Here is a 21,722-nt window from a genome sequence, read left to right as displayed (position 1 = left end):
TGTGGGGGGTGGGGTGGGGCAGTGTGCTCTGGAGAACCATACCCGCCTGTGATGCTTCAGCCTCTATCCATGTTGACAGCCCTTTTGTAGCTTTGAACTCCCCCCACCCCCTCCTGATGTGGGACTGACTCCTCCCCTTGATTATTGTAGGGTGGCTTCACATGGCTGTGGTTATGGTTCTTGAACTGATTAATGATGCTCAGAGTGAAACTGTAGTCTTGTGAGGAGGACAAATCTGCAGCTCATTGAGCCTTGGGGCACCCCTCCCCCATACCGGCACTCACTTTACCTACCCTCTGATCCCCCTACTTTCCAGAGTTATTTCTGGTGTTTTATGTTTATGCCAAGGAAGAAGTTTAAAACCAGGAAAGAACTGGCCCTTTGGTAACCGTGCAGCACCAAACACTCAGCTCTCAATTCATTGGAAGATGGACACTTCCGCCGAGAGCCCCCTGCGGCTTCCCAAGGGATTTTGCTCCCACATGGGGCCCATGTCTGGTCTTTCTGGCATCGAGCCTCCTAGAATGGAGGCAAACAGGGGCACTGTTTAAGGAAGCGAAGGTTGATGGAGGAGAGAGGATTGTTTGAGCGCCTCTGTAGTTTCTGAGCTTGTAGGTGGGGCATTGGGTAGGAAGGGGAGGTGGAAAACCATGAATTTTAATGAGTAGCTGTTGTCTAGATTTGTTATTCAAACTTGTTCATCCAGACCCCTGAAAATGCAGATTACTTAGAGTTTGGACATCACAGTGTTTTCCTCCAAAACCAATTTTCTCATCTCATCTCACTAATATCACAGTCTCTCTGGAAAGAATGGCTCAGGCCAGAAAGCATGTTTGAGCTAAGGGAAATCACCAGGTACCAGAGACTTGCCCTCCTCCCCATCTCCGTGACTAAATGTGCCTCCTGGCATGGCAGGATCCTTGATACTGCGAGTTAGTGAGAAATAATCTCTCCCATCAGGGACCTAGTGACCCAGGACAGACTATCCTGAGTCAGATAGAACATACAGACCACGTCATAGTCTCCGAATCAAACCATGAATAAAACAAGTAAATAATGATGCCTCGATGCTGAGCAGAAGATTCTCTGTTGTGAGTACAATGGAGTAACAGGGGCAGAGCCATTCATTCATTTAACATACACAGGGTTGCTATGGGCAAGTGGTGTGAAATACTGTTGGGAATTAAAACATGAATGCCTCGTGTGGTTTTCAAACTTTGTGGTCTCAGGACTCCTTTATGTTTTAAAAAAATTATTGAGAGCCCCCAAAGGGCTTTTGTTTAGGAGGGTTATATCGATCAATATTTATTGTATTAGACGTTTAGACTGAGAAACTTTTAAAGTACAAGAATACACAAGCCCACATTCCATTAGCTGCCAAGGGGATGATGTCATCACATGTCACAAAACTGCACTGTTACACTTGTGAGAGAACAGGAGTGACCAAGCAAATAATATCTTAGTACTATTATAAAGATGGTTTTGACCTTCTGAATCCCCTGAAAGGGCCATGGGGACTCCCAGGGTTCCCCCGACCGCACTTTGAGAACTACTGCCCTACTGGCCCCTATCTCCAGGAGCTCATGATCCACAGACAAGTGAGGGACAGTAATAAGCACGGCTGTGACGGAACAGGAAGGTGCTAGAAATGAGTTCCGATAAAGTGCTGCGGGATGTTCTGGCATATACATTTATTGATCATAATTACAGTAATTCACATAGTCACTCTTACGCTCTCACTGAGCACAGATAGTCTCAGCTGACGTTGGTGGCTCTGGAGGTGGTGGTGGGGGACGAGAATTATTAGACTGGAAGGATCTGAGTGTGTGAGGACTGGAGGAATGTGAAGTTTGAGCCACGTGTCTGATATTAAAATATAACCTTTGAATTTGGGAAATGAAAAAATACTGCTCTTACACTAAGAACGAAAGCTCGACGAAAATGTCTAGACTGGGAGAATGTAGAGGAGAATGCATGCATGCTTCTCAGCTGAGAGGTGGGTGAGGGTTTACTATGCATCAAAAGACAAAGGTTAAGAGAGAAACCCCTGCTCTAGAGTTACCATTTTCATCTTTCTTTCTTCCATAGGTATTAACTCTCTGATAGCAAACAATATCTACGAGGCTGCCTACCCACTTCATGACGTAAGTACCATTTTCGTGGGCTTGCTCCCCATAGTCTTCCAAAGGTTGAAAACCACAGGCAACGCAGCGGGTAGATCTATGCAGGGCGAGGCAGGAGTGAATCATGACATTAAAATACGCGGGCTGATCCTGGACTACTCACGGCTGATAATAAGCCCCAGTTTGATTTTTGCCATTGTCTCACACTATTTCTCCAGTTATTTCCCCAACGGCAAAATGAATTGGTCTTGTTTGAGCTTCCCCTGTACTCCCTGCCTGAGTTTAGGGGGTGGGGTGGGGCCTGGGGGGAGAGGGAAGTGTGAGAAGACAGATATGATCTGCAAGTGGTTAAAGGAAGGAATTGGTGAAGGTGGGTGGATAGCGGTGGAAGATAGGTCTACCACCTGGGTAACACACAGCCTGGGTTGTCAGACCCTTCTATGATTGAAAGTGATGTTTTGTATCTGATAGTTCTATGTGGATGTGAAATTCCTCATCCTGAATGTGCAAATATGTGTCAGATTTTTTTTTTTTTTTAAAATTTTAACATTTTTGAAGGAAATCACTCAAAATTCCTTATACTATTGTTTGGTCAACTAAAGAAGACAGAGATTATAATTAAAGCTTTTCTTGAGTGGGAGTATTGTTAGAAACATGCCATAATACAATGCAAGGACATTCTTCAAGACAATTTGTGAACTTCACTGGCCTATGAACTAAATGCCCCCACCTCTGCACTGTTTATTTGATTGGTCACATCTTTAGCATGGGTCACAGAGTTGTGCCAAAGGAGGCCACCAAAGTGGGGATCTCTGAGTGCCTGAAGGAATTTCCCAGATGACAGCCTTCTCCTCGCTGACATCTTTGCTGTGGGCACATGCGAGGTTAGGTTCTGCCACTTATGGAAGGGGGCGAGCCTGACATGGCACAGGGTGGTTTCCTGTGATATGCTCGCCCAATTACAGACACAGCCTCTGCAGGTGCATCTGCTGTGAAGAAGCACATGCCGATCTCTGGAGCATCTGAGGAGAGCATGTTTGTGTGAGGGGCTGTCCACAGGAAACACTGCAAGTGTTGATGACTTAGGAAGTGGAACCTTGCTTCCTTACCATGTCATGTTTTTGACCTTCCTCAAATGGGAGTGAAAGAAAGGGATGACATCAGAAAATAAAAAGGACAATCCTTTATCTGTGTATAATAATTCCATCAGCTTTATCCGCATCCCTTTCTCTCCTACAGGGTGAATATGATAGTCCAGGGGATGCCATGAATGACAGAAAGGTAAGCCCGCCTTCTGCTGCACTGAGTGCTTGGAGCAGAGAAGACCATGGGTGGGTGTGGAACTAGACAGAAGTGTCCTATGTTCAATTTACCTGCTTATATATTTGTGAGCAGTTCTTCCTCAGCTCCCTGCCTTCCAGGCACTTGGGAATGTGAGGGTCGTTTCTGGTCATCGACGTAACCGTGTATATGGGGGAGCTGAGGGTATTTAGTGCCTGGAGGACCAGCGATGCCAACCATCCTGAAATATATCCAACAGTCCCACACAAAAGTGTTATGCCCACCCCCTGATGACAAGAGGGCCTTAACTGAGAAACAATGAAAGTCCAAAGTCCTTCATTTATAGATGGGGAAACTGAGACAAATAAAGAGTTGAGCACCTTCTCCATGATAACACGGCCACAATGAACAGACGTGGGACTTGGAACAACTCTGACTCTCAAGTCCAGCATCCCTGTAGACATGTATTATTACTCATTACCTTTTTTAGGGGGTCATCTTTAAGTTCTTTTTATCCTCTAGGCAGACAAGTGGGGTATTACAGATGAGAAATCTGAGGGAGAGGGAGGTTCATTCATACTGTGTATTCAGATGGCTAGGAATGAGAGGTTATAGTTAGGGGAGGGAAAAGGTCCCTTTGGAAGGCCAATCACAGCCCTGACTGGACAGCTCTCTCCCCAGCCCTCCACCTAGATCCTGGGTCTTCTGTTTGCTAATACCCTGGGACTATGGGCGTGCTGCCCTTCCCCACCATGGCATGGTGCTCTAAGGATCACCCAACCTCCTTAGTGGTGACTGCCCATCTGGTTGTCAGCCCCTTCATGCCATCCTTCTACCCAGCGTCTCCCAGCCTTCAGCAACTCTGATGAGCAAGGGTGGGAGGGGTGAGGAATTGAAGCCCAAGAAGTCTCCCTCCCCCCAACTCTGTTGTCTGGAAAATCATTCATCCCCCAAGTTGCCTTTTGAGCAGCCTTCTTTTTATCCTGCCTATTAGTCCCTGTTATGAAGTGTTAAGTATTAAAAACATAAAAGGTCTTTTCCAGAAATACTGCTGTGATTGCTTACACATGTCCCCTCTCTGCCTGCCCAGGGAATCTGCTGTAGTATTTCGATGTCTTAACCTCATCTGTTTTCTATCTGATGCTAATAGTCTCGGTGTTTAATTTCCTGAAAAGTCCTGGATCAGATTTAAAGGAAAGGAGGAAGCATTTCTCCCCACATCTCACCTCACTCACCCCAACCATTTTCTGCCCTCCCACTCTCTAATTTCACATTCCTCCCCTTTAAAAAGTGATCACCACCATTGCCCACCTATGAAACCTCCAGCTGGGTGGGTGGTGAACCAGCTTGTCAAGGTAGAGCGCTTTACAGGAACATTCCAGAGACCAGGAACACACAGCAACTGACGGGAGAAATCAGCCAGCCCTCTGTTTATCTGCAGAGGCAGAGAGAAGTAAACTGCAGATCATCCAAAATATATGTGTATTTGTCTTTGCAATGATGCTATATTATTATTAACAACAAAACCTTTTAACGAAACATTTTCCTCCAGGAAATGTTTTGCTTAGGCCAATAGAATTATTGCACCATAATTATTGCACCATAATTATTGCACCAGAATCACCATAACTTGTCAGATGGGTAGAATCTGGGAGGCAGGGAGACCAGCTAGGACGGAAATGCATCTTGGTGTGTAATTCCCAGACGATGTCAAAAAGATGTTCCTCGGTGAAGGTGGATGAGTGCCTTCGAAAGACAAGAGTCCTCTCTCTTGTGGCTTTTCTTGGGTTTGCTAGTCAGTCCTGGTGTCCTTGTTTTCCTCTGCCAAAGTCATGGTTAGGGAAATACACTGTGCTATGCTGAAGGATAAGACAAATCACGAATGAGAGACAAAGCTTTTTACCGTCCATGTGGGTTGGGAAATTGATACCCAGCAAGGTGAGGAGATTGGTTCCAATGTCCATACATGTCTATCAGATCAGGACTGAAACCCTGGTCAGTGCTCTGTAGCACGGTTGACACAACTTGTTATGTATGGCGAGGGGGGTTCTCAGTACATTGCAGGGCTCCTTCCTGCAGTTTCAGGGGTAGATGGGTGGGGCCTCAAAGGTAGCTTAAAGAGGAAAGAGCCAAACCCTCTGAATGCATTCAGCATATTTATTTGTTTGTATTACATTAGCATAGTGTACTCTTCTTTGGGAGGGCTGCAAGATTTTGGTTGGGTGCAAAGGAGAACCCTTGAATTTGTTGCTGGAGGATATGGAGAAGGTTTGGGAGCAACAGTGTGGGGTTTCCTCTCTGGGGGCCTTTAAGGATCATTTGCAAGGGCATCTCCAGATGCCCATCCTGCTAGTACCTGGATGTTTTCCTTCTCTCTTCCCTGCAATTTGTGGCTATTTCCATGATTTCCCTGGGGCCCAGGCTCCTTGTACGCAGATCCTGGGCCAGCCCAGAGGCCCTGGAGAATGCAGTCTCCTTCTCTTCCAGCTTGCCTCGTGCAGTCGTGCAGTCTCCATGCACTCAGCCCCAGCTAGTGGCTGGAGGTCTCTCTTTCTCTCTCCCTCCCTCTGGAGCACAGAGGTTTCCCACCTTCCTGGAAAGCAGGGCCGCAGGAAGAGGCAGCAGCGTGGGTGTGTTTGGGTCCCCCTTGCTGCCAGCAGCCACCCAGTTCCACAGTAGCCAGACCTGCCTATTTTTCTTGAGGATCCCAGGGGACTGACTGTTAGCATCCTCTGAGAGCTACGTGACCCCCCTGGCTCCCCGTGGCTTCCCCACCCACTTATAAGGGGAGCCCAAGGCACAACATGAGAATGTTTTTAAAACCTTGGTCCTGGATTTTCCAGCTTTTGCAAATGATTGTCTACTCTGTGGATGGTTATGAAGTGACCAGAAAAAGGTGTGCAAAGAATCAGTCCTGTCTTTGTGACAAAAAAGCCACTTTTCTTGGTGTCACTTGAGGATTTCTTTTCCCATCCCGCACAACTTCCATTGTACTAATGGGAAGACCTGGATAGTTGAGGTGACTTGCCAAAAGTTCAAACAGGTCATTGCAGGATGTAGGAGTAGCATTTCATTCTCTCCCATTGAGGGCCATCCTGTCCCATTAATGCCTGTATGTTGGCTACAGCTGGCATCTTTCTGTCTGTCACAGGTCCAGCTGCTTTCTGAGGAGCTTGTAGCCTCAGAGAATGCCATGAGTCTCAAATATCTTGCTGTGCTCTGGCATTGCAAATGGTTTTAACAGTTGGGTTCCTTTATAGTCTCATGAAATATTTAAGCCACCGAGGGATCACTGTCAAATATGATCCCTCGGGAGCAGAGCTGGCCACTTGTATGCTGTGATCCGTCAGGTGGGGAGGTCCCTGTGGTTTGCTGCTTCTTGCCATAAAGGTTTGCAGTCAGACTGACATGCCTGATTACTCCCGGGGCCTCTGAAATCAGGCACTGTCCACTGTCCACTGAGAAGAGCTGCAGACCCTTCATGCTCTACTTGCAGGCGTGGCCAGTTGGTGCAGAGGACATGGTGTAACTCTAAGGGAGGAAGCAGATTTGCTAAGAGCTTTGTTAGATGGTTCTAGACCCTGCAAGGTTGAAGGGATGGTTACAAGTTACTGCAGATGCCCTTCTGCACTTGATCACACCACGCTGATCACCATGGGGCTGAGACTCCAGAACATGCCTCCCTTCACCCTGACTGCTCTTCTGTGCTGGGGTTTAGCACGATCCGCTTGGTCTCTTAACTGTGTGTAATTATACATTTGTAAAGATAGGGAAGGGTCTAGAGCACTCTCCCTCCTTCTCCCTGCCTCCCCCGCAAGGATGTGTGAGCTGGCCTGGGCAGGGCCACACGGGCGTCCAGGCAAAACTGCTGCGTCACTTCCCAGACTTGCTCTGTAGCTCCATCTCTCCTGCAGGGCTGCCTAGTGACTTCCTCCTCGTGTCCATCCAGACTGTCTGCCATCGAGCTCAAACAGCTCTCTTGGCTCATCCCCATCTATCTCCACAAACAATGGATACAGCTCTGTGCTTACAGGGTACCACACTGAGAAATGGGCTTTCTGGAGGTTTCTTATAGCAGATCCAGGATCCAACCAGGAGTAAGTCTTGTGAGCTCGGCTCTCAGTTTGCGCCTGAGCCAGCTGAGCCATAGTGGCTTCTTGAAGCATTTTTAGTTTTCCCCTCCAGGGCAGTGGTGGGTAGGTGTTCTCAGGTTCAGGTTTTGGCTGGACAGGTGACTTAGAGAGGACTTTTCTCTAGAGGACAGAGCCTATGAGGCAGGTTGTGACATCCCACAGCCCTCAAGGGAGGAGGCCTTGCCCGTATCTCCTGACGCAAGCTGGCCTCCCTTGGGGCCACAAATGATGTCACTGTGACAACCCGATGCTGGTAAGTCCAGGGTTTGCACTGGGGTGACAGAATAAAAACCCAGGGCAGTAGAAACACTCAACATAAGGGGGAGGAGGAGATGTAATAATAACAATAAGATTTGTAGGAGCCACCTGCCTGGAATGAGCAGCATCTAAACTCATAAATTCAGACCTTCCTCTGCCCACCATGCTTTGTGTTATCCCTTTTGGTGTCTGGGTTTCCTACTTTGCAAATAGTGATAACTTTGGGGGCAATTTGCTCTATCAGGATATGTGTAGTTTCTGGTTCTATCTTTTGGTTGTTTGGAGAGATTATGACAGTAAAAGTCTATAGCCATTAAATAGGAATGCCAAGTCTTGTTTCAGTTTTCATTTCATATTTTTAAAAATTCTTAGGCTAAAGGATAGCTTCTTGTAGGGCTGATGTTCAACTGGATATCCAAAATGCCTGATAGGAGTAGCTTTTCCTTGGCAGAATTCCATGAGAATTCTGTGTGAAGTGTAAGGAGATGTGATGTGTAAGGAGAATACAGAACATAACAAGGTAGCAACTGTATTATGAATCTGTCAATTCTAGACATATGATTTGATTCTGTGCTAATATCTATTCAGCGTGGACATCTAGATGATGTCTAATGATGATTTATTACCAAATTACTCCATTTACTTGTGGATAACCTGTGAAGCTCACTGGCCAGGTGTTTGAAACGGAATGTGGTTTGCCCTTGGGACTGACACACAGGTTTTGTCCACATGCCAGTTCTGCTAAAGTTGCCATCACAAGATAGTATGGCCTGATGTGTTTGGTGCATCGTTTCCTCCCTGAACCTCTACAATGTGTTCCACTCAGGTTTTGTCCCCACCCTGCCACTGAAACTACTCTTGTCAAGGTCATCAATGACCTTCAAGTCGCTGAATCCAATGGGTGCTTCTCCATTCTCCTTTGAACTGACCCATCAGCAGATTTGGCACAGCTGGTCATTTTCTTCTTATTAAAACCCATCATCCCTTGGCTTCCTGGACACTACATACTTCTGGTTTTCCTCCACATCACTGCCTACTCCTCTGTCTCTTTTGCTCTTCTTTATCATCCCCTTGACCTCTAAGCCTTGGAACACCCAGGGCCCAGACATCAGGCCTCTTCTCTATCCGTTCTCCCTTCCTTGGAGAGTGCAGCCCTCGTTTAATGACTTTACAAATCATCTCTTCTCTGATAACGCCAAATTTGCATCTCCAGTCTGAACTCTCCTTTAAACTCCAGACTTTTATATCCCGCTGCTTACTCAGTATCCCCACGTGGATGCCTAAAGGGCATCTGAAATGAGCACATCCCAAACTGGTTCCATCCTTTCTAATCTATTCCGCCCACAGTCTTGATCAATTCGGTAAATGGAATCACGATTTACTCAATTGCTCAGGCCAGGTTCTCATTTTTTTTTCATTCTATCACCAATGCAACAGTAAATCTTGTTGACTCAACCTTTAAAATATAAGCAGAATCAATGACTTCTCACTATGTCCATGGTTCAAGCCATGATCAACTCTTCCCTGGACCACTACAATAGCCCCTCCACTCCTATGCCAGCTCTCAGTCTGTTCTCCACCAGCAGCCCTAGTGAGCTATCTATAATCTGAATCCTTTGTCTCCTATTGCCGCAAATCTCCTAATGGCTTCCTTAAAAGTCCAAAGATTTTAGCACGGCCTAAAGGTCCCAGACTTTCCGCCAGTACTTAATGCCCGTACTTTCTGACATTATCTCCCATTATTCTCCCCATATTCTGCCCCAGCCACACACTCCCCTGTTCTTCCCAGGACGTACCACATGTACTTTTTTTCAGGGTCTTTACAAAAGAAGAATGTTCTGCCTGGAACACTCCCCCGTTTCCTTCAGGTCTCAGCTCAAATGTCACCACTTCAGAGAGATCTTACCTTGTCCTTCTATCTAAAATAGCACCCAATCCTATTCACCTCCTTCACATTCTACTCACTTGTCTTGATTTATTTTCTTCATGGCATTTATAAGTCTTATATGTTTATATTCTATTTGTCCCCACATACTAGGGTGTAAGCTCCGTGATAGCAGCAGCTGTGTTTGGTTTACTGCTGTATCCAATGTCTGGACAATGCCTGGCACATAGTAGATGTTCAATAAATGATTGTTAAATGAGTGAATAAATGAATGCCAGGCTCATTTTGCTGGACTAAGCAAGACAAGGGAATAAAGAAGGAGGGGTTATGATTGCTAGGTGTAGCATTGCTCCGGAGTGTGATAAAGGTCACCTTAATTATTTGGGGAAGACGTCAGCTTCTGTAGCTTCCTGCCTTTGGACTTCTCCCTTGTGTGTCTCGTGAGAATTTTCCTAGAAGCTGGGCTTTGGGGGTTCAATTTTGACTTTCTAGTCATCCAGATGGAGCCGTTAAGATGGCTTTGGGAGGTAAAATCTTGACTGTTAGGATGGACAAAAATGGTGACCAGTTGCCCCACACCATCTCTAATCTGTTTTCCTATTTTTCTTGTTTAGCTGCTGTATCAAGAATGGGCATGCTACGGAGTGTTTTATAAGTTTCAACCTATTGACCTCATCAGGTAAGATGTGGGCGGGGTCTCTTGGGAGGACTGTAGAGATGCAAATCCTGAAAGATCTCTGTCAACCTTCTTGGCCCCTGCCAGACTGTTGGTTAGGCAGCGAGATCTGCTTTTCTAGGTTGTATTGTTCCCCTGCTCTGTGTCTTATGGATGGGGAAGCAGCTCAGCGACAGGGAGGAGAATGGAGGCTATGTGGGGCAGCAGAAAATGTAGACTGATATACCATAACTTCCGTTGTAAGTTCTTCAGCACTATGAGCTCTCTTTCCCTGCCTGCTCTTTTGTCGTGTGTGGGGGAGGGGCGAGTGGAGTTTCATCTCTTTTTGTTCCGTAGATTAGTCCTAGAAAGAAGGATCTGGGTGAAGCAGATCCGTGGGTTATGCCCAAGTGGCCACCGTGTTGACCAAGGGAAGGAAAGACCTTGCAAATCACATGAGGAATGAACTGGCTGGTCTGAGAGAAAGTGGGCTTTTTGTGGTTTCTCTAAATTAGAAGGGAGGAGATACTGGTTCCTGGAATCCCTTCCTTCAGTGCTCCCCCTAAAACGATGTCCTGTTACTTTGAGAATTTCTCCAGCTTCTTTAGAACATTGGTGAAAAGTCTTTTCAAAGAACTTACTAGAATGTGCTAAGTCTGACTAGCATAACATGGGTTGAGGGCTCTAGGAACCCAATGAGCCCTCAGAGTCCAGCTTTCCCATTGGAACTTGGGGAGGCGACACTGTGACGTGGGAAAGCAGAGGGCTGAGAGTCTGGAGACTCGATGCTCATCCAGGCCTGGCCGCGAAGGACTATTGTTTCTGTGGGGCAAGTTTCTTTGTCTGTCTAGGGGCAAGTCCCTCTTTGGCCTTCAGGATTCTCGTTGTCCTAACCTGGGAGGCTGAGTTGAGGGATCTGTGAGGAACTTTGATATAGCATGTTTATTTGGGAAAGATGGCTCTTGATCCCCTGACTGAAATAATGGACTCAATGCCACCCAGTCACGTGTGGCTCTTCGGATGAATGAATGAATCAGCAGGCAAACACAAAAGCGTGTCCCTGGCTGATTGCACTGGGCTGGGACTGTGAGAGGGGCAGCAGCCAGAAGGATAGAGTCCAGAGGGAGGAATTCCAGCTTCTTCTTGGAAGAAGAAAGCTGCCTGGGGGCCATAGTCTGGGCAGGTTCGCCTCCCACAGAGATGTGAGGGCCTCCCTGGGAACTGGGAGCTTGGGTGGACGTCTCTCGACAACAGGTGTTCGTTCCAGCTGAAGACTGTTAACCAAAGCACTTGGGTCGGGGAGCAGGGCCACTGGGTGCCTATGACCAAGGCTTCCTCACCCAGTACCTCCTCGTCCCTGGCTGCCTTTTATGAGGCACGGGCCACCTAGACTGTTCTCTGGGCCACACCAAGGCTGCTTCCTCCATGCTTGCTGGGCTTTGATCTTCCTCTCTGTATCTCCAGTGGCCACCCACTCTGTCGCCTGTTTTCTCCAACTACTCATTCCTTTTTTAAAAATATGATTGAAAAAATAAAAATTCTCCCTATCAGAGAGCCCTGTCTTTTCCCCAGAGACTTCAGGTGACTGGCTGCCAGCTTAAGTGGGAAATGGCTCCAATATGCATTCAGTTCTGGCCACCAAAGCAGCCTCACCTGCAAGGGAAGAATTGCCTTTGGAGCAGAGCCCTGCCCTGGGGCCTGGCGGTTCCCGAGCACAGAACTCAGATCTGTCTAGACGGGCACGGGGTGACGGAGCTGGAGGCTGTCTGCTGTCCTCACAGATCGGATGGCTAGGGAGCTCCCACAGCCCCTGGGTTAGGCCAGCGGCTTGGCCAGAGCGAGAAAGGCTGCAGCCTCAGGCATCCAGAGGGCAGGGGACACTGGGTTGTATGTGTCCCCTGGGGTGAGTGGCTATTGTCTACCCAGTGGTATTCGGAACTCTGACTTCACAGGGCTGCTAGATAGAAAGTGACAGTGGTGGGGAGAGAGGGGACGGGCAGGAGCATTAGAGACATAGGTGAGTAAGCAGAGACAGGGAAGCCAAGGTAAGGCGGCTGGAGGGCTTGTAAAGAGAAAACGGGTGGAGGGCTGGGGAACAGCTACCCACACTCAGCAGGCACCATCCTACACTCGTTTCACATCCCTTCCGAATGTCCCACCTCACTTTCTCGGATTCTGTCAAGGTCACCTCCTTCCTCCTCTTCCTCACCTGCCCTCCCTCACTTCCTACTCGCAGTCTGACACCGGGCCCTTGGGTGCTTCTTCAGCAGCGTGTCTCTCTTCCTGCACGACTTCTCCATCTTTCCTACCACCACCTACCTGTCAGGACTGCCCACGGCTGCCTTCCCTGAGCTGTCGCTGGCCCCACTCTGTGACAGGGCTATTCCATTTCTACTTACTAACGTGACTTGCACCCTCTTTGTGCCTCACGTAGAAATTGTACCCATATGATCTGTGTTGAAAGATGGACAGAAGCAGGAGAATCTGATACAAGTTGAGTATCATTCATACGAAGGCCTGGCAGAGGTTATTGCGCACCTATTTCCTTGGGTGCTCGGCTCCTCGTTTTTAGCACTGAGCTTCTGTTCCTCCTACGGAGCCCTAGTACTCTTCCCTATGCCAATCCTTTGGAACATTCTAAAGCACTGAGAGCTCAGCAGGGTGGGAGATCTGTTTGCATTCTGAAAGCCCAGGACTAGCTATCCTTCTCCTTCCGCAAGCCTTCAAGCCTGCACTTGAGATTTGGGCTTAGAGGTTCCTTTCCAGGTGTTGGAAGTGGGCAGTAGGGAGGCAAGACGCCCTTCCCTGCACCCCTCACCCCACCTTCTCCTGCTGCACCTTCTGTCATGCCCAGCAGGCTGCACTGTGAGACAGCGATGCGTCTCTCCCAGCCCAGCAGGGCTCTCCATCTGTGCTGTAGAAACCTCCAGGCCTGCAGACCTGAGCTGAGTGTGAGTGTGTGTGTGTGTATGTGTGTGTGTGTGTGTGTGTGTGTGTGTGTGTGTGTGTGTGAGTGAGAGAGAGAGTGGCCTAGAAAGTTCCTTCCACAGGAGGTACCCAGAGGGACTCACTCACAGTAGATTCTTCTGGGAACTTCAGCCAGGAGCACTTGTGCCTTGGCAGAAAAAAGGTTTGTGACTAAGAATGGGGGACATAATGTCTTAGCGGGCAGGAAATGGCTCTGCTAGTCCCTTAAGAGCCATACAAGGGTCCTCACAGCCAGGGGAGTAGATTCTGCCTGCACTCCTCTGGGTTAACACCCCGACATCACAGGGGGAAATAGCCTTTGTTTTCTGAGGAATCTAGGGACCTGCGGTCTTTTGGATTTGCATAGCTGTGGTTCAATATTAGTGAGGACCGTGACCTGTCTTTTCACTAAAATTAATGTTTGCTCATAAGCTGATTTTCTTAGCTTAGAGGTTTTGATAGGGATGAGACAAGATAGGCTTTAAACATCTGTTTGCTGTACAAACTCCTAACTGTACTTTGCTGAAGTTGCTGTACAAAAAGTCTGTTTTTAAGCACCTGCCACTGCCTGCCTAGGACCGCATGAGGGTCCAGAAATCTACTGGGTTCAGGGGGATTACAGCCTGTTGACTTGGGGGATTCACCAAGGGGATCACGCATGGGCAGTACTCTGTGCCAAATCAGGATTACAGCCTGGAGAGGGGTAAATGGCTCTCACTCATTCCCACTTCTTTTAGGGTTGCTCATGTCATGAGCGAGGCTTCCTACAAATCAGGCCCAAGGCATGAAATCCATCCATGTGGCAGCTTTGGAATTCTCTTAGGAATGTGCTGGCTTGAACCCTGGAGATACGAACACCTCCATAATGAGCTGAGAGCGGTGTTGGTGGGGTCCTACCATCTCAAGAGCCTTTGGGCATCATCTGTGGGCAGGAAGAGTGGTCCTGTGCCCCTATCCTGGTACATATCTCTACCATCTTACCCTCCCCGGCCTTTCCAGCCCTGCCTGTGGCAAGCCCGTCCAGAACCCTGGTGTCACAGGAACTAGCTTTCCCTCTTCCTACTGCAAAACAGATGTCCTTGTTCTTGCCAGAGTTCTTCAGGATGGGCATGAGGAGGCTGTGTGATTTGATCCATCCCTCTCTCAGTTGGTCTCTGAGCCCCACTGAAATGTGACCTATCTAATTCCTCCAAGAGGAAGACAGAGGAAGTCACCGTCTTTCTTAGGACGCTTCTTAGTAGATCAGGCTCAGAAAGGAACAGCCACAGCTGGTCTGAGGGAGGGAATGGGGAGGAAAAAATCTCGATCAAGCTGTGATTAATTATTTCCTGAGCCCTGCTGCCTCCTCCTTGATCCTTTACTGGGATTTATAAAGGCCATTCAGCTCACTGCAATAAACATTTACTGACACTTACAGTGAGCAAGTCTCTGTGCTCAGAAATATGGATGGTGCGGTAACGAATAAGGTGAAGTTTGTGCCCTAAGGATCTAGCAGTGATGTAGGGAGACAGACATGTGCAAGGCAGGATGAAGGGAGGGCTTTTGAGGACTATAATATAAGAATAAATATGACAACATATAAGTATGGGACAACAGATAAAGGATAATTGCTACTAGCAGAACAAGGGAAGACTTTCTGGAAGTATTGGCACTTAAAAATGTTGCCTTCTGAAGGACTGAGGTTAAAGGTCTTGAATGTGTCTTCATTGCCAGCCTGGGCTGCCCTGTATATGGATTTATTGTTCAGCCTGATATTAATGGCCAGAAATACCTTGACTCAAAGCCTGATCCTTCCTGAGTGTTGATTGGGCGTGGTGAGATCAAAACCTTGACTTGCAAACCTCACTTATATGGATTCTGTGCCAACCTGGCCCTTGTCCCTTGCTCTGCCCTGTAAGTTAGCAGAGAATCCAGGGTTGGAAGGAGGCTAGCTAGGCTGGATCCAAAAGAAGAGGCTGTAAAGTGTGGGACTGGGACCTTGATATTTGCACAGTTCTCAGCATTTGAAATACTGGATTTAGCTGGGAAGCATTTTGCAGGCTGGAAAGAAATAATGCTTCATGCCCTGGAGAATATTTGTCTTTCATCTCCGAAGGTGCGGGAGCAGAGTAGACAGAGCTAAAAAGCAGTCGGTAGCTGGTTGAGGCAAGGCAGACACGAGAAAAATAATGTTCTGTGCTGTTACATATATTCTGGCCCATTTTACAGATCAAGAAATAAGTCAGGCTGTCTATTAAATCTAACTGTTTATGAAATCTATCCTACTCTCCCTTTCTCTGGCTTCCCACACTGAGTGACACTCTTCCAGTTTGCACTCTCCCGGAAAGAAGGCAGTTGGCCTGTGGCTGGTCAGTGGACAGGGCATTGGAGTACGGTGCTCTCAGAGCCAATCCCAGACTGCACCCAAAGGCCGTCTTGGTCTTCTGAGGGTGGCGTCACAAGCCATAGAGCAGCCTTCCGTCAATGGTGGTTCCTGTTTTAGATAGAACTTTCAATCTTCCTGTAGTGTCAGCCTTATGGTACGGATGGTAGATCCCAAGGGACGAGGAGGCTGCACACATTCCCCATGGCTGCCTAGAGGTCCATGGGCAGAGTAAGAAAGGAAAGAGCTGTTTGGTTCACCAGCTCATTGCTTCCTATGTCACTCCCCTATGTCATGTCCTATTTCCCAAGGAGGATCAGAAGGTGATATTAGTCTGAAAATACATGACAAGCTTAATATTTTGTGTCCCCTTGGCTCTTGTGTGCAATAAATTCTGAGTGGTCCAGACCCCTGGGACCAAACCATATCATCACAGAGGTGGAACGAGCTGAGAGGTCAGCTGCCTCAGTGCCTGGCCCTGGAATGAAGGAAGGAAGAGTTCCTCTCACAGCATATTTATGTAGCAAATGCCCAGCCTCTGCTTGACTTGTCTTTTTGTAAGGAGCACCTTGCCTCAGACGCAAGGACATTTCCAGCCACTAGAAATGGTTACAGGGCCAGAGCAAGAACTCTGCTGACTTCCCTCCTTTTATGCCAGTTCTGTTCCCTGGAGCTCCACGGAACAAGAGTACCTTGTTGTGTAAGTCAGTCCTTTAATTATTTAAAAATAGCCATTTTGTGTGTGTAACAGTTCTCATCTCTTACGCTTTCTTTCTTTGACTCCCAAAATAGCCATCTGTGACGATGGGCTCAGGGGTATCAGCTATGCGTTAGGCAAAAATTGTTGGGGGTGACAGTAACTCTTTCTAGAAACATCCATGTGATGTGTTGTAGCACCCACAGACCCCGGAAATTCTCAGCAAACATTTTAGGATTGGACCACTGAAGGGATTTACCAAATCATGTTAACACCTCAGGTGCGCAACTCAGGTCATCACACCCAAAGAAAAACTCAACCAAGCTGGAAATATTTCAGGGAAGGAAAAGTAGGTGATCAAGGATTTGGAGAGGCATCCAGATGAAGACAGACAAACGAATAAGGGCTCCCTACTCCAGGAAGGAAATAGAGAGGAGTGAGGCCAGCACTTATTAAATTGAAAGACGGATGGAGTGACTGCACGTGTTTATCATATCCAGGATACTTCCTGGGGCTGTGCCTTTAGATGCAAAGCAATGGGTTAAGAATTAGAAGAACTCAGTTTTAGCTCTAGCTTTGTTTCTAGTTGATGTAATGTCTGGACAAGCCATTCTCACTTGAGCCTCAGTTCCTCAGCCATGAAATAGGGGTCGTAACACCTGCCCTACTTGCCCTATGATATTATTGCGATATTGTGCTGATAAAGCGTTGCACAAATATTGTGGTGATGGACATAGGCTTGGTTAAGTGATTACTTATATGATCGCTGGGGGAAAATTATAATATTCCCTAAACCAGCAGGATTTTATATTGTCTTCAGCTCAAGAGTTTTGACAAATATTCTGTAATCAAATGACTGTTATTATTTTTTTTTAAATTTGTTTAATAAACTCTTAGAGGAGAGGTCTTATTTATTTCTTTTCTTTTCTTTTTTTTTTTTAAGGAGGGCACAGCCCACAGAGGCCCACGTGGGGATTGAACCGGCAACCTTGGTGTTATTAGCACTGTCCTCTAACCAACTGAGCTAACCGGCTATCCCAAGACTATTATTTTTTTATTGTAAATCAGACACACTTTGCATGTGTGAGCTCTGCACCGCCCAGCGACCCTGCAGAGTGGGTATTCTTACCTCCTTACCTTCAGTATTATGGGGGTACTGAACTCAGTGAAATAAGGTGCTTCCCAAAGCTACGGAGCCAGGCCATCTGGGATTAAACCCAGGCCTGTCTGACCCCAGAAACTGTGTTTTCTCCCTTGTGTCATGTTGCCAAAGGTGAAACAGAGGTCCATTCAGCTGGCTATCAGGGGAGCTGGGTTTCTAGCTACCCAGTGTTAATCCCTCCAATTGGGAATCTGTGAGGGGAAACTGGTGCAGTCTGCTGGTAAGCAGAGCTGACTGACCAGTCAACCCCTGCTTTACCATGGGGTCACCATTGTGGACATTCTTCTGTGCTTAGCGGGAGTGAGGTATCACTCTCAGGACCTGTTAGCTGGGTAGAGTTATTTGTGCCTCTGTGAAGCAACCTCAGAATGCTATGATTTTGATTTCTCATTTCTGTTTTTTAGAGTCTCTTATTTTTCTGACTTCTTCCATGCTGTCAGGCTGTCAGCGGTCACTTTGTGCTTTTGTCAGCTGAGTAGCTTCCTTCCCGACTCCAGTTTGCTGCTCGGTCTCAGACGCAGGTTTAGCAGGCAGACACCAGGGCCGGTTATCAGTCTGTGCCAGTTAAGAGTCTTCCACAGCCTGTCCCAGGGTCTGGCTCCTGTGGCAAGTGGGGTTTTGTGGAAGGTTGCCTTTGTCGTGGAAATGGCTTCTTTTTGTTTGCCAGTGAGAGTGAGTTGTTGCTCAGGAGGCCTCAGAGATGGGACCAGACTGAGTATGATACAGCAGGTGCCTTTTCTGTGAATAGCTGCAATTTGTTCTCCTTATGTGTTTTGGGAGCTCATGAGACACCTCGATTATCAAAGGTTTTTCTTAAAATAGAGCTCAGAGTCTGTTAACAACACAGAGGCACTACCTGCTTCAAGGGTCTACTGGATGAAGGGCTGCATCCTGGGTATGGTGTCAAAGCTAAAAGAGGGGAAAAACAGGAAGCTTGAGGTGTAATCATGGGACACACAAGGGATTCATAAAAAACATTCTGATGGAGGGCACAGAACTGTAAAGTAGCACCCAATAAGGGAATGAATGCATACAGTTGTATGTAGAAGGGCAAGGTCATGGTGAAAGGTTTTGAAGGGGTTAGCAACTGCATTTAGTGTGGCTGATGATACAAAAGTGAGACTATGGGACAGGTGAGTTTTGAGTAGAAAGCAGAGATGTGAGGAGAGAGGAAATATAGTTGGGATTTATAAGATTCAGATTAGTGCTGAGAAAGGCTGAGAAGAAAGCACTGGGGCTACGGAAGGTGGTTGGAGGAGATATTTGAGACAGTGTAGGGGTAGGAGGCCTACACAACGCCATGATGACAATGGGAAACAAAAGGAGATGCTGTCAGAGTGGTTTCTCTGGAATTAAGGCAGGTGGCAAAACAAAGCTTATATACTCCAGTTGTGAGGTGAGAGTGAACACATCGGGAGTCAGTTTTTCACTCACCTTCTCGCGAAACTTTGGGCAAGTCATTCAGCCCCTTTTGGACTTGGTGCAGTTCCTTGCCCTGACAGAGAGAGTTGGAATTTTTGTGTCTCTTCCACAAAAACTCTAGGCTGGTGATGGCAGGTGCAATCCTGTCTGCGGGAGTCAAGGACCCGGGGTAGATTGGAGGGAGTGATCTTGCTCTAGAAGGAGGGAGGGGACTAGTATGTGGACGAGGGGTTACCATGGACACAGCCCAACTGTTTGATCCCATGAGCCACTGTTTCACCACATGTCTCTGGAACCCCATGAGCTCCCCGTTTCTGCTAATGATGTTCCCTTGAGTGATGTTCTCCACCCACACCACATGGGTATGTAACTAACATAAACACAAAACATCTTAATACACTGAATAACATTGGCACAACACACGTTAAACAACAACCGCAAGATAGCTAAATTTAATTAGCCGGGCACGCCCAGGCTTTTCACACAGGCACATGCCTCTGTTTTAGAAACGGAAAACCACAGCCTTTTGTGGGTCTGGAATTCACAGACATAAGCAAGGGGTAGGGGGTGGCGGTGGGGGGTTGTGGGGGGGAACTGCAAGGTCCCTGCCGGAGAGGTTGCTGTCCTCCAGTACTTTCTTGTGATTAGCTCAAGGTCTTCAAAGACATTGGTAGTTGGGTAACCCCCAAGGATTGCTGTCTGTCCCTGGCAGAATGGTTGGCTCAGTCGTGGAGGGGTTGTGGCGCTCAGCCTGTGTCACCCAGCCCATCAAAGGGACTCAGGAAACCCTTCTCAGGACTAAGGCCTCAGGGTTGTTGGTTCGACCTCCTTGGTTTCTTTCATAGAATCGGTATTCAACTGAACACTGTCAAGAGAGGCAGAGAGGGGATTGGAGGACTATGATTTTGAACTTGTTATTTGGGCCTTTTAGTCTGGAGGAGGGTAAGGACAATGGCTCACTTTCCAGCTGGTATCAATTCTAGCAAAATGGCGATATTTCCCTAGGCTGATATTCTGCCTGATCCTCAGCCTTGGGGTTGGAAGCCAACCTGCTCAGTGGAGACAAGTGAATCAGCCACAAACTAAGAGTGTCTCTTTGCCCCACTCAGGGGCATTCAACCTCTGAGAGGCCCTGCCTAATGCCTCATGTAGATTCCGCTTGTTGGGATTCGTTCTTTTTCACTTTTGCTCGTTCTCCATGCTTATCCCATGGTCATTTGCCCTTCCTACCACATCCTGTGAAATCATGTCCCCCTTTGGATATACTAGCCCTTCTCTGGACATTTAACATCTGTTGATGGTAAGGGTAAGCCCTCTGATGACCCAGCATCCAGCCAGAGCATCTCTATGGGTACAATGTGAAAGAAATAGAAGGCAGAGCCCCAAACTCAGACCTCTTACCATCCAGTTGAGAAGAAGACTCTATGTTTTGGGAAAGAGATTTAAGAGAACATGTAACTCAGTTCAGTTTAACCCAGCATACTTATTGAGCACCTTCTCTATTCCAGGCACTGTTTTAGGTGCTGGAGTTAAAGTGATGAAAAAGATAGATATGGACTGACCTTGGGTGATTAGATAATTTATCATCTAACCTGGGACACTTTTGAGAGTGAAAGTGAGCACTATTAGTAATTATGCTGATTGTACTAGTCAGCTATTGTCATAATAATGCTGTGTAACAAACCTTTCCAAAGTCAGCAGCTTACAACAATAGTCATTAATTTTCCTTGCTCATGTATCTGTAGGTTGAGTGGGAAATCCCTGCTTCAGGCTGAGGGTTGGCTGGGCTTGGTTCCAGGCTTCAGATTGTATTCGCTTCTCCACAGGTTTGCTCATTCGCTTTAGATGAGGAGCTACCTGGGGCCTGTTCCTTTCATGGTGAATCACAAGAGCAGAAGGAATGGCATGAAACACAGTGCTTCTTAAGGCATCACTGACATCATATCTGCTAGTATTGTATTGGCCAAAGAAGTCACATGGCCAAGCATAAATCCATGTTGCTGGAAAGTATATTCTTTCTTAAGGGCAGAAGCGTTAATATTTGCTGAACACCAATCTAACCCACTACATTGAGACAACAAGTATAAACCAGGACCATCTCAGGAATACCTGGACCTGTGGTCCACCCCAGTCTGATCCCATGGAGCTTATGACCTAGCAGAGAACATGGGTCGCAATGGGGGCTGGGAATATGATGGGAATACAGATATAGGGGAATCCTAAGGAGAAGGCTTCCCTGAGGAAGTGACATTTGAACTAAGATTTGAGAAGCATGAGTGAAAGCCAAGGTGAGCAGAAGAGTGATAATAGCTGACATTACATGGTACTTCCTGTGTGCCAGGCATCGTTGAAGCCCTTTGCATTTGCTAACTCACAACAACCCTTGAGATAGATACTATTATCCTCATTTTACAGAAGAGGAATTGAGACGCGAAGAGGTTGGTGAGTCACACAGCTAGTAAGTAAGAGGTAAGATTTGAGCACCTAAGTCCGGCTCCATAGTCGGTTCTCTTTGCCACTGTGTGTGCTGCCCTAATGCTGCCCTTCTGGAAAAGGGGCCAGGGTACTAGAGCATTAGGTCTGCAGTGGGGGGAGTGATGGGGACCAGGCCAGGGCGAAGCAGGGGCCAGGTACTGGAGAATTTTGAACTTTATCCTAAAGAAAAGTGTATGTCTGAAGCGTTTGGCTTAGATGGGTACACATGTGTCAGCAACACTAACTTGCTCTGGTTGGCTTTTACTTTTAAAGGACCTGAGGTTCTTTTGTGTGGGGCGCTA

At 47.3% G+C, this 21,722-nt stretch overlaps 1 protein-coding gene across 1 annotated transcript in view; it reads left to right on the top strand.

The window, feature by feature from the left end:
- ANO2 (anoctamin 2) overlaps positions 1-21,722 on the top strand; it is a 309,076-nt gene that overhangs the window by 114,353 nt on the left and 173,001 nt on the right. Inside the window, exons 8-10 of the mRNA XM_074326158.2 lie at positions 2,089-2,144; positions 3,363-3,404; positions 10,295-10,359. Of these exons, the coding sequence (XP_074182259.2) occupies positions 2,089-2,144; positions 3,363-3,404; positions 10,295-10,359 (163 nt within the window). The remainder of the gene's footprint in view (positions 1-2,088; positions 2,145-3,362; positions 3,405-10,294; positions 10,360-21,722) is intronic.

The sequence above is a fragment of the Rhinolophus sinicus genome, chromosome 1 (assembly GCF_057876585.1).
Source record: "Rhinolophus sinicus isolate RSI-liver-muscle chromosome 1, RSI-T2T, whole genome shotgun sequence".
In the NCBI taxonomy this organism is placed as follows: Eukaryota; Metazoa; Chordata; class Mammalia; order Chiroptera; family Rhinolophidae; genus Rhinolophus; species Rhinolophus sinicus.
Note: the sequence above shows the minus strand (reverse complement) of the source record. Positions and strands in the feature narration are given on the sequence as shown.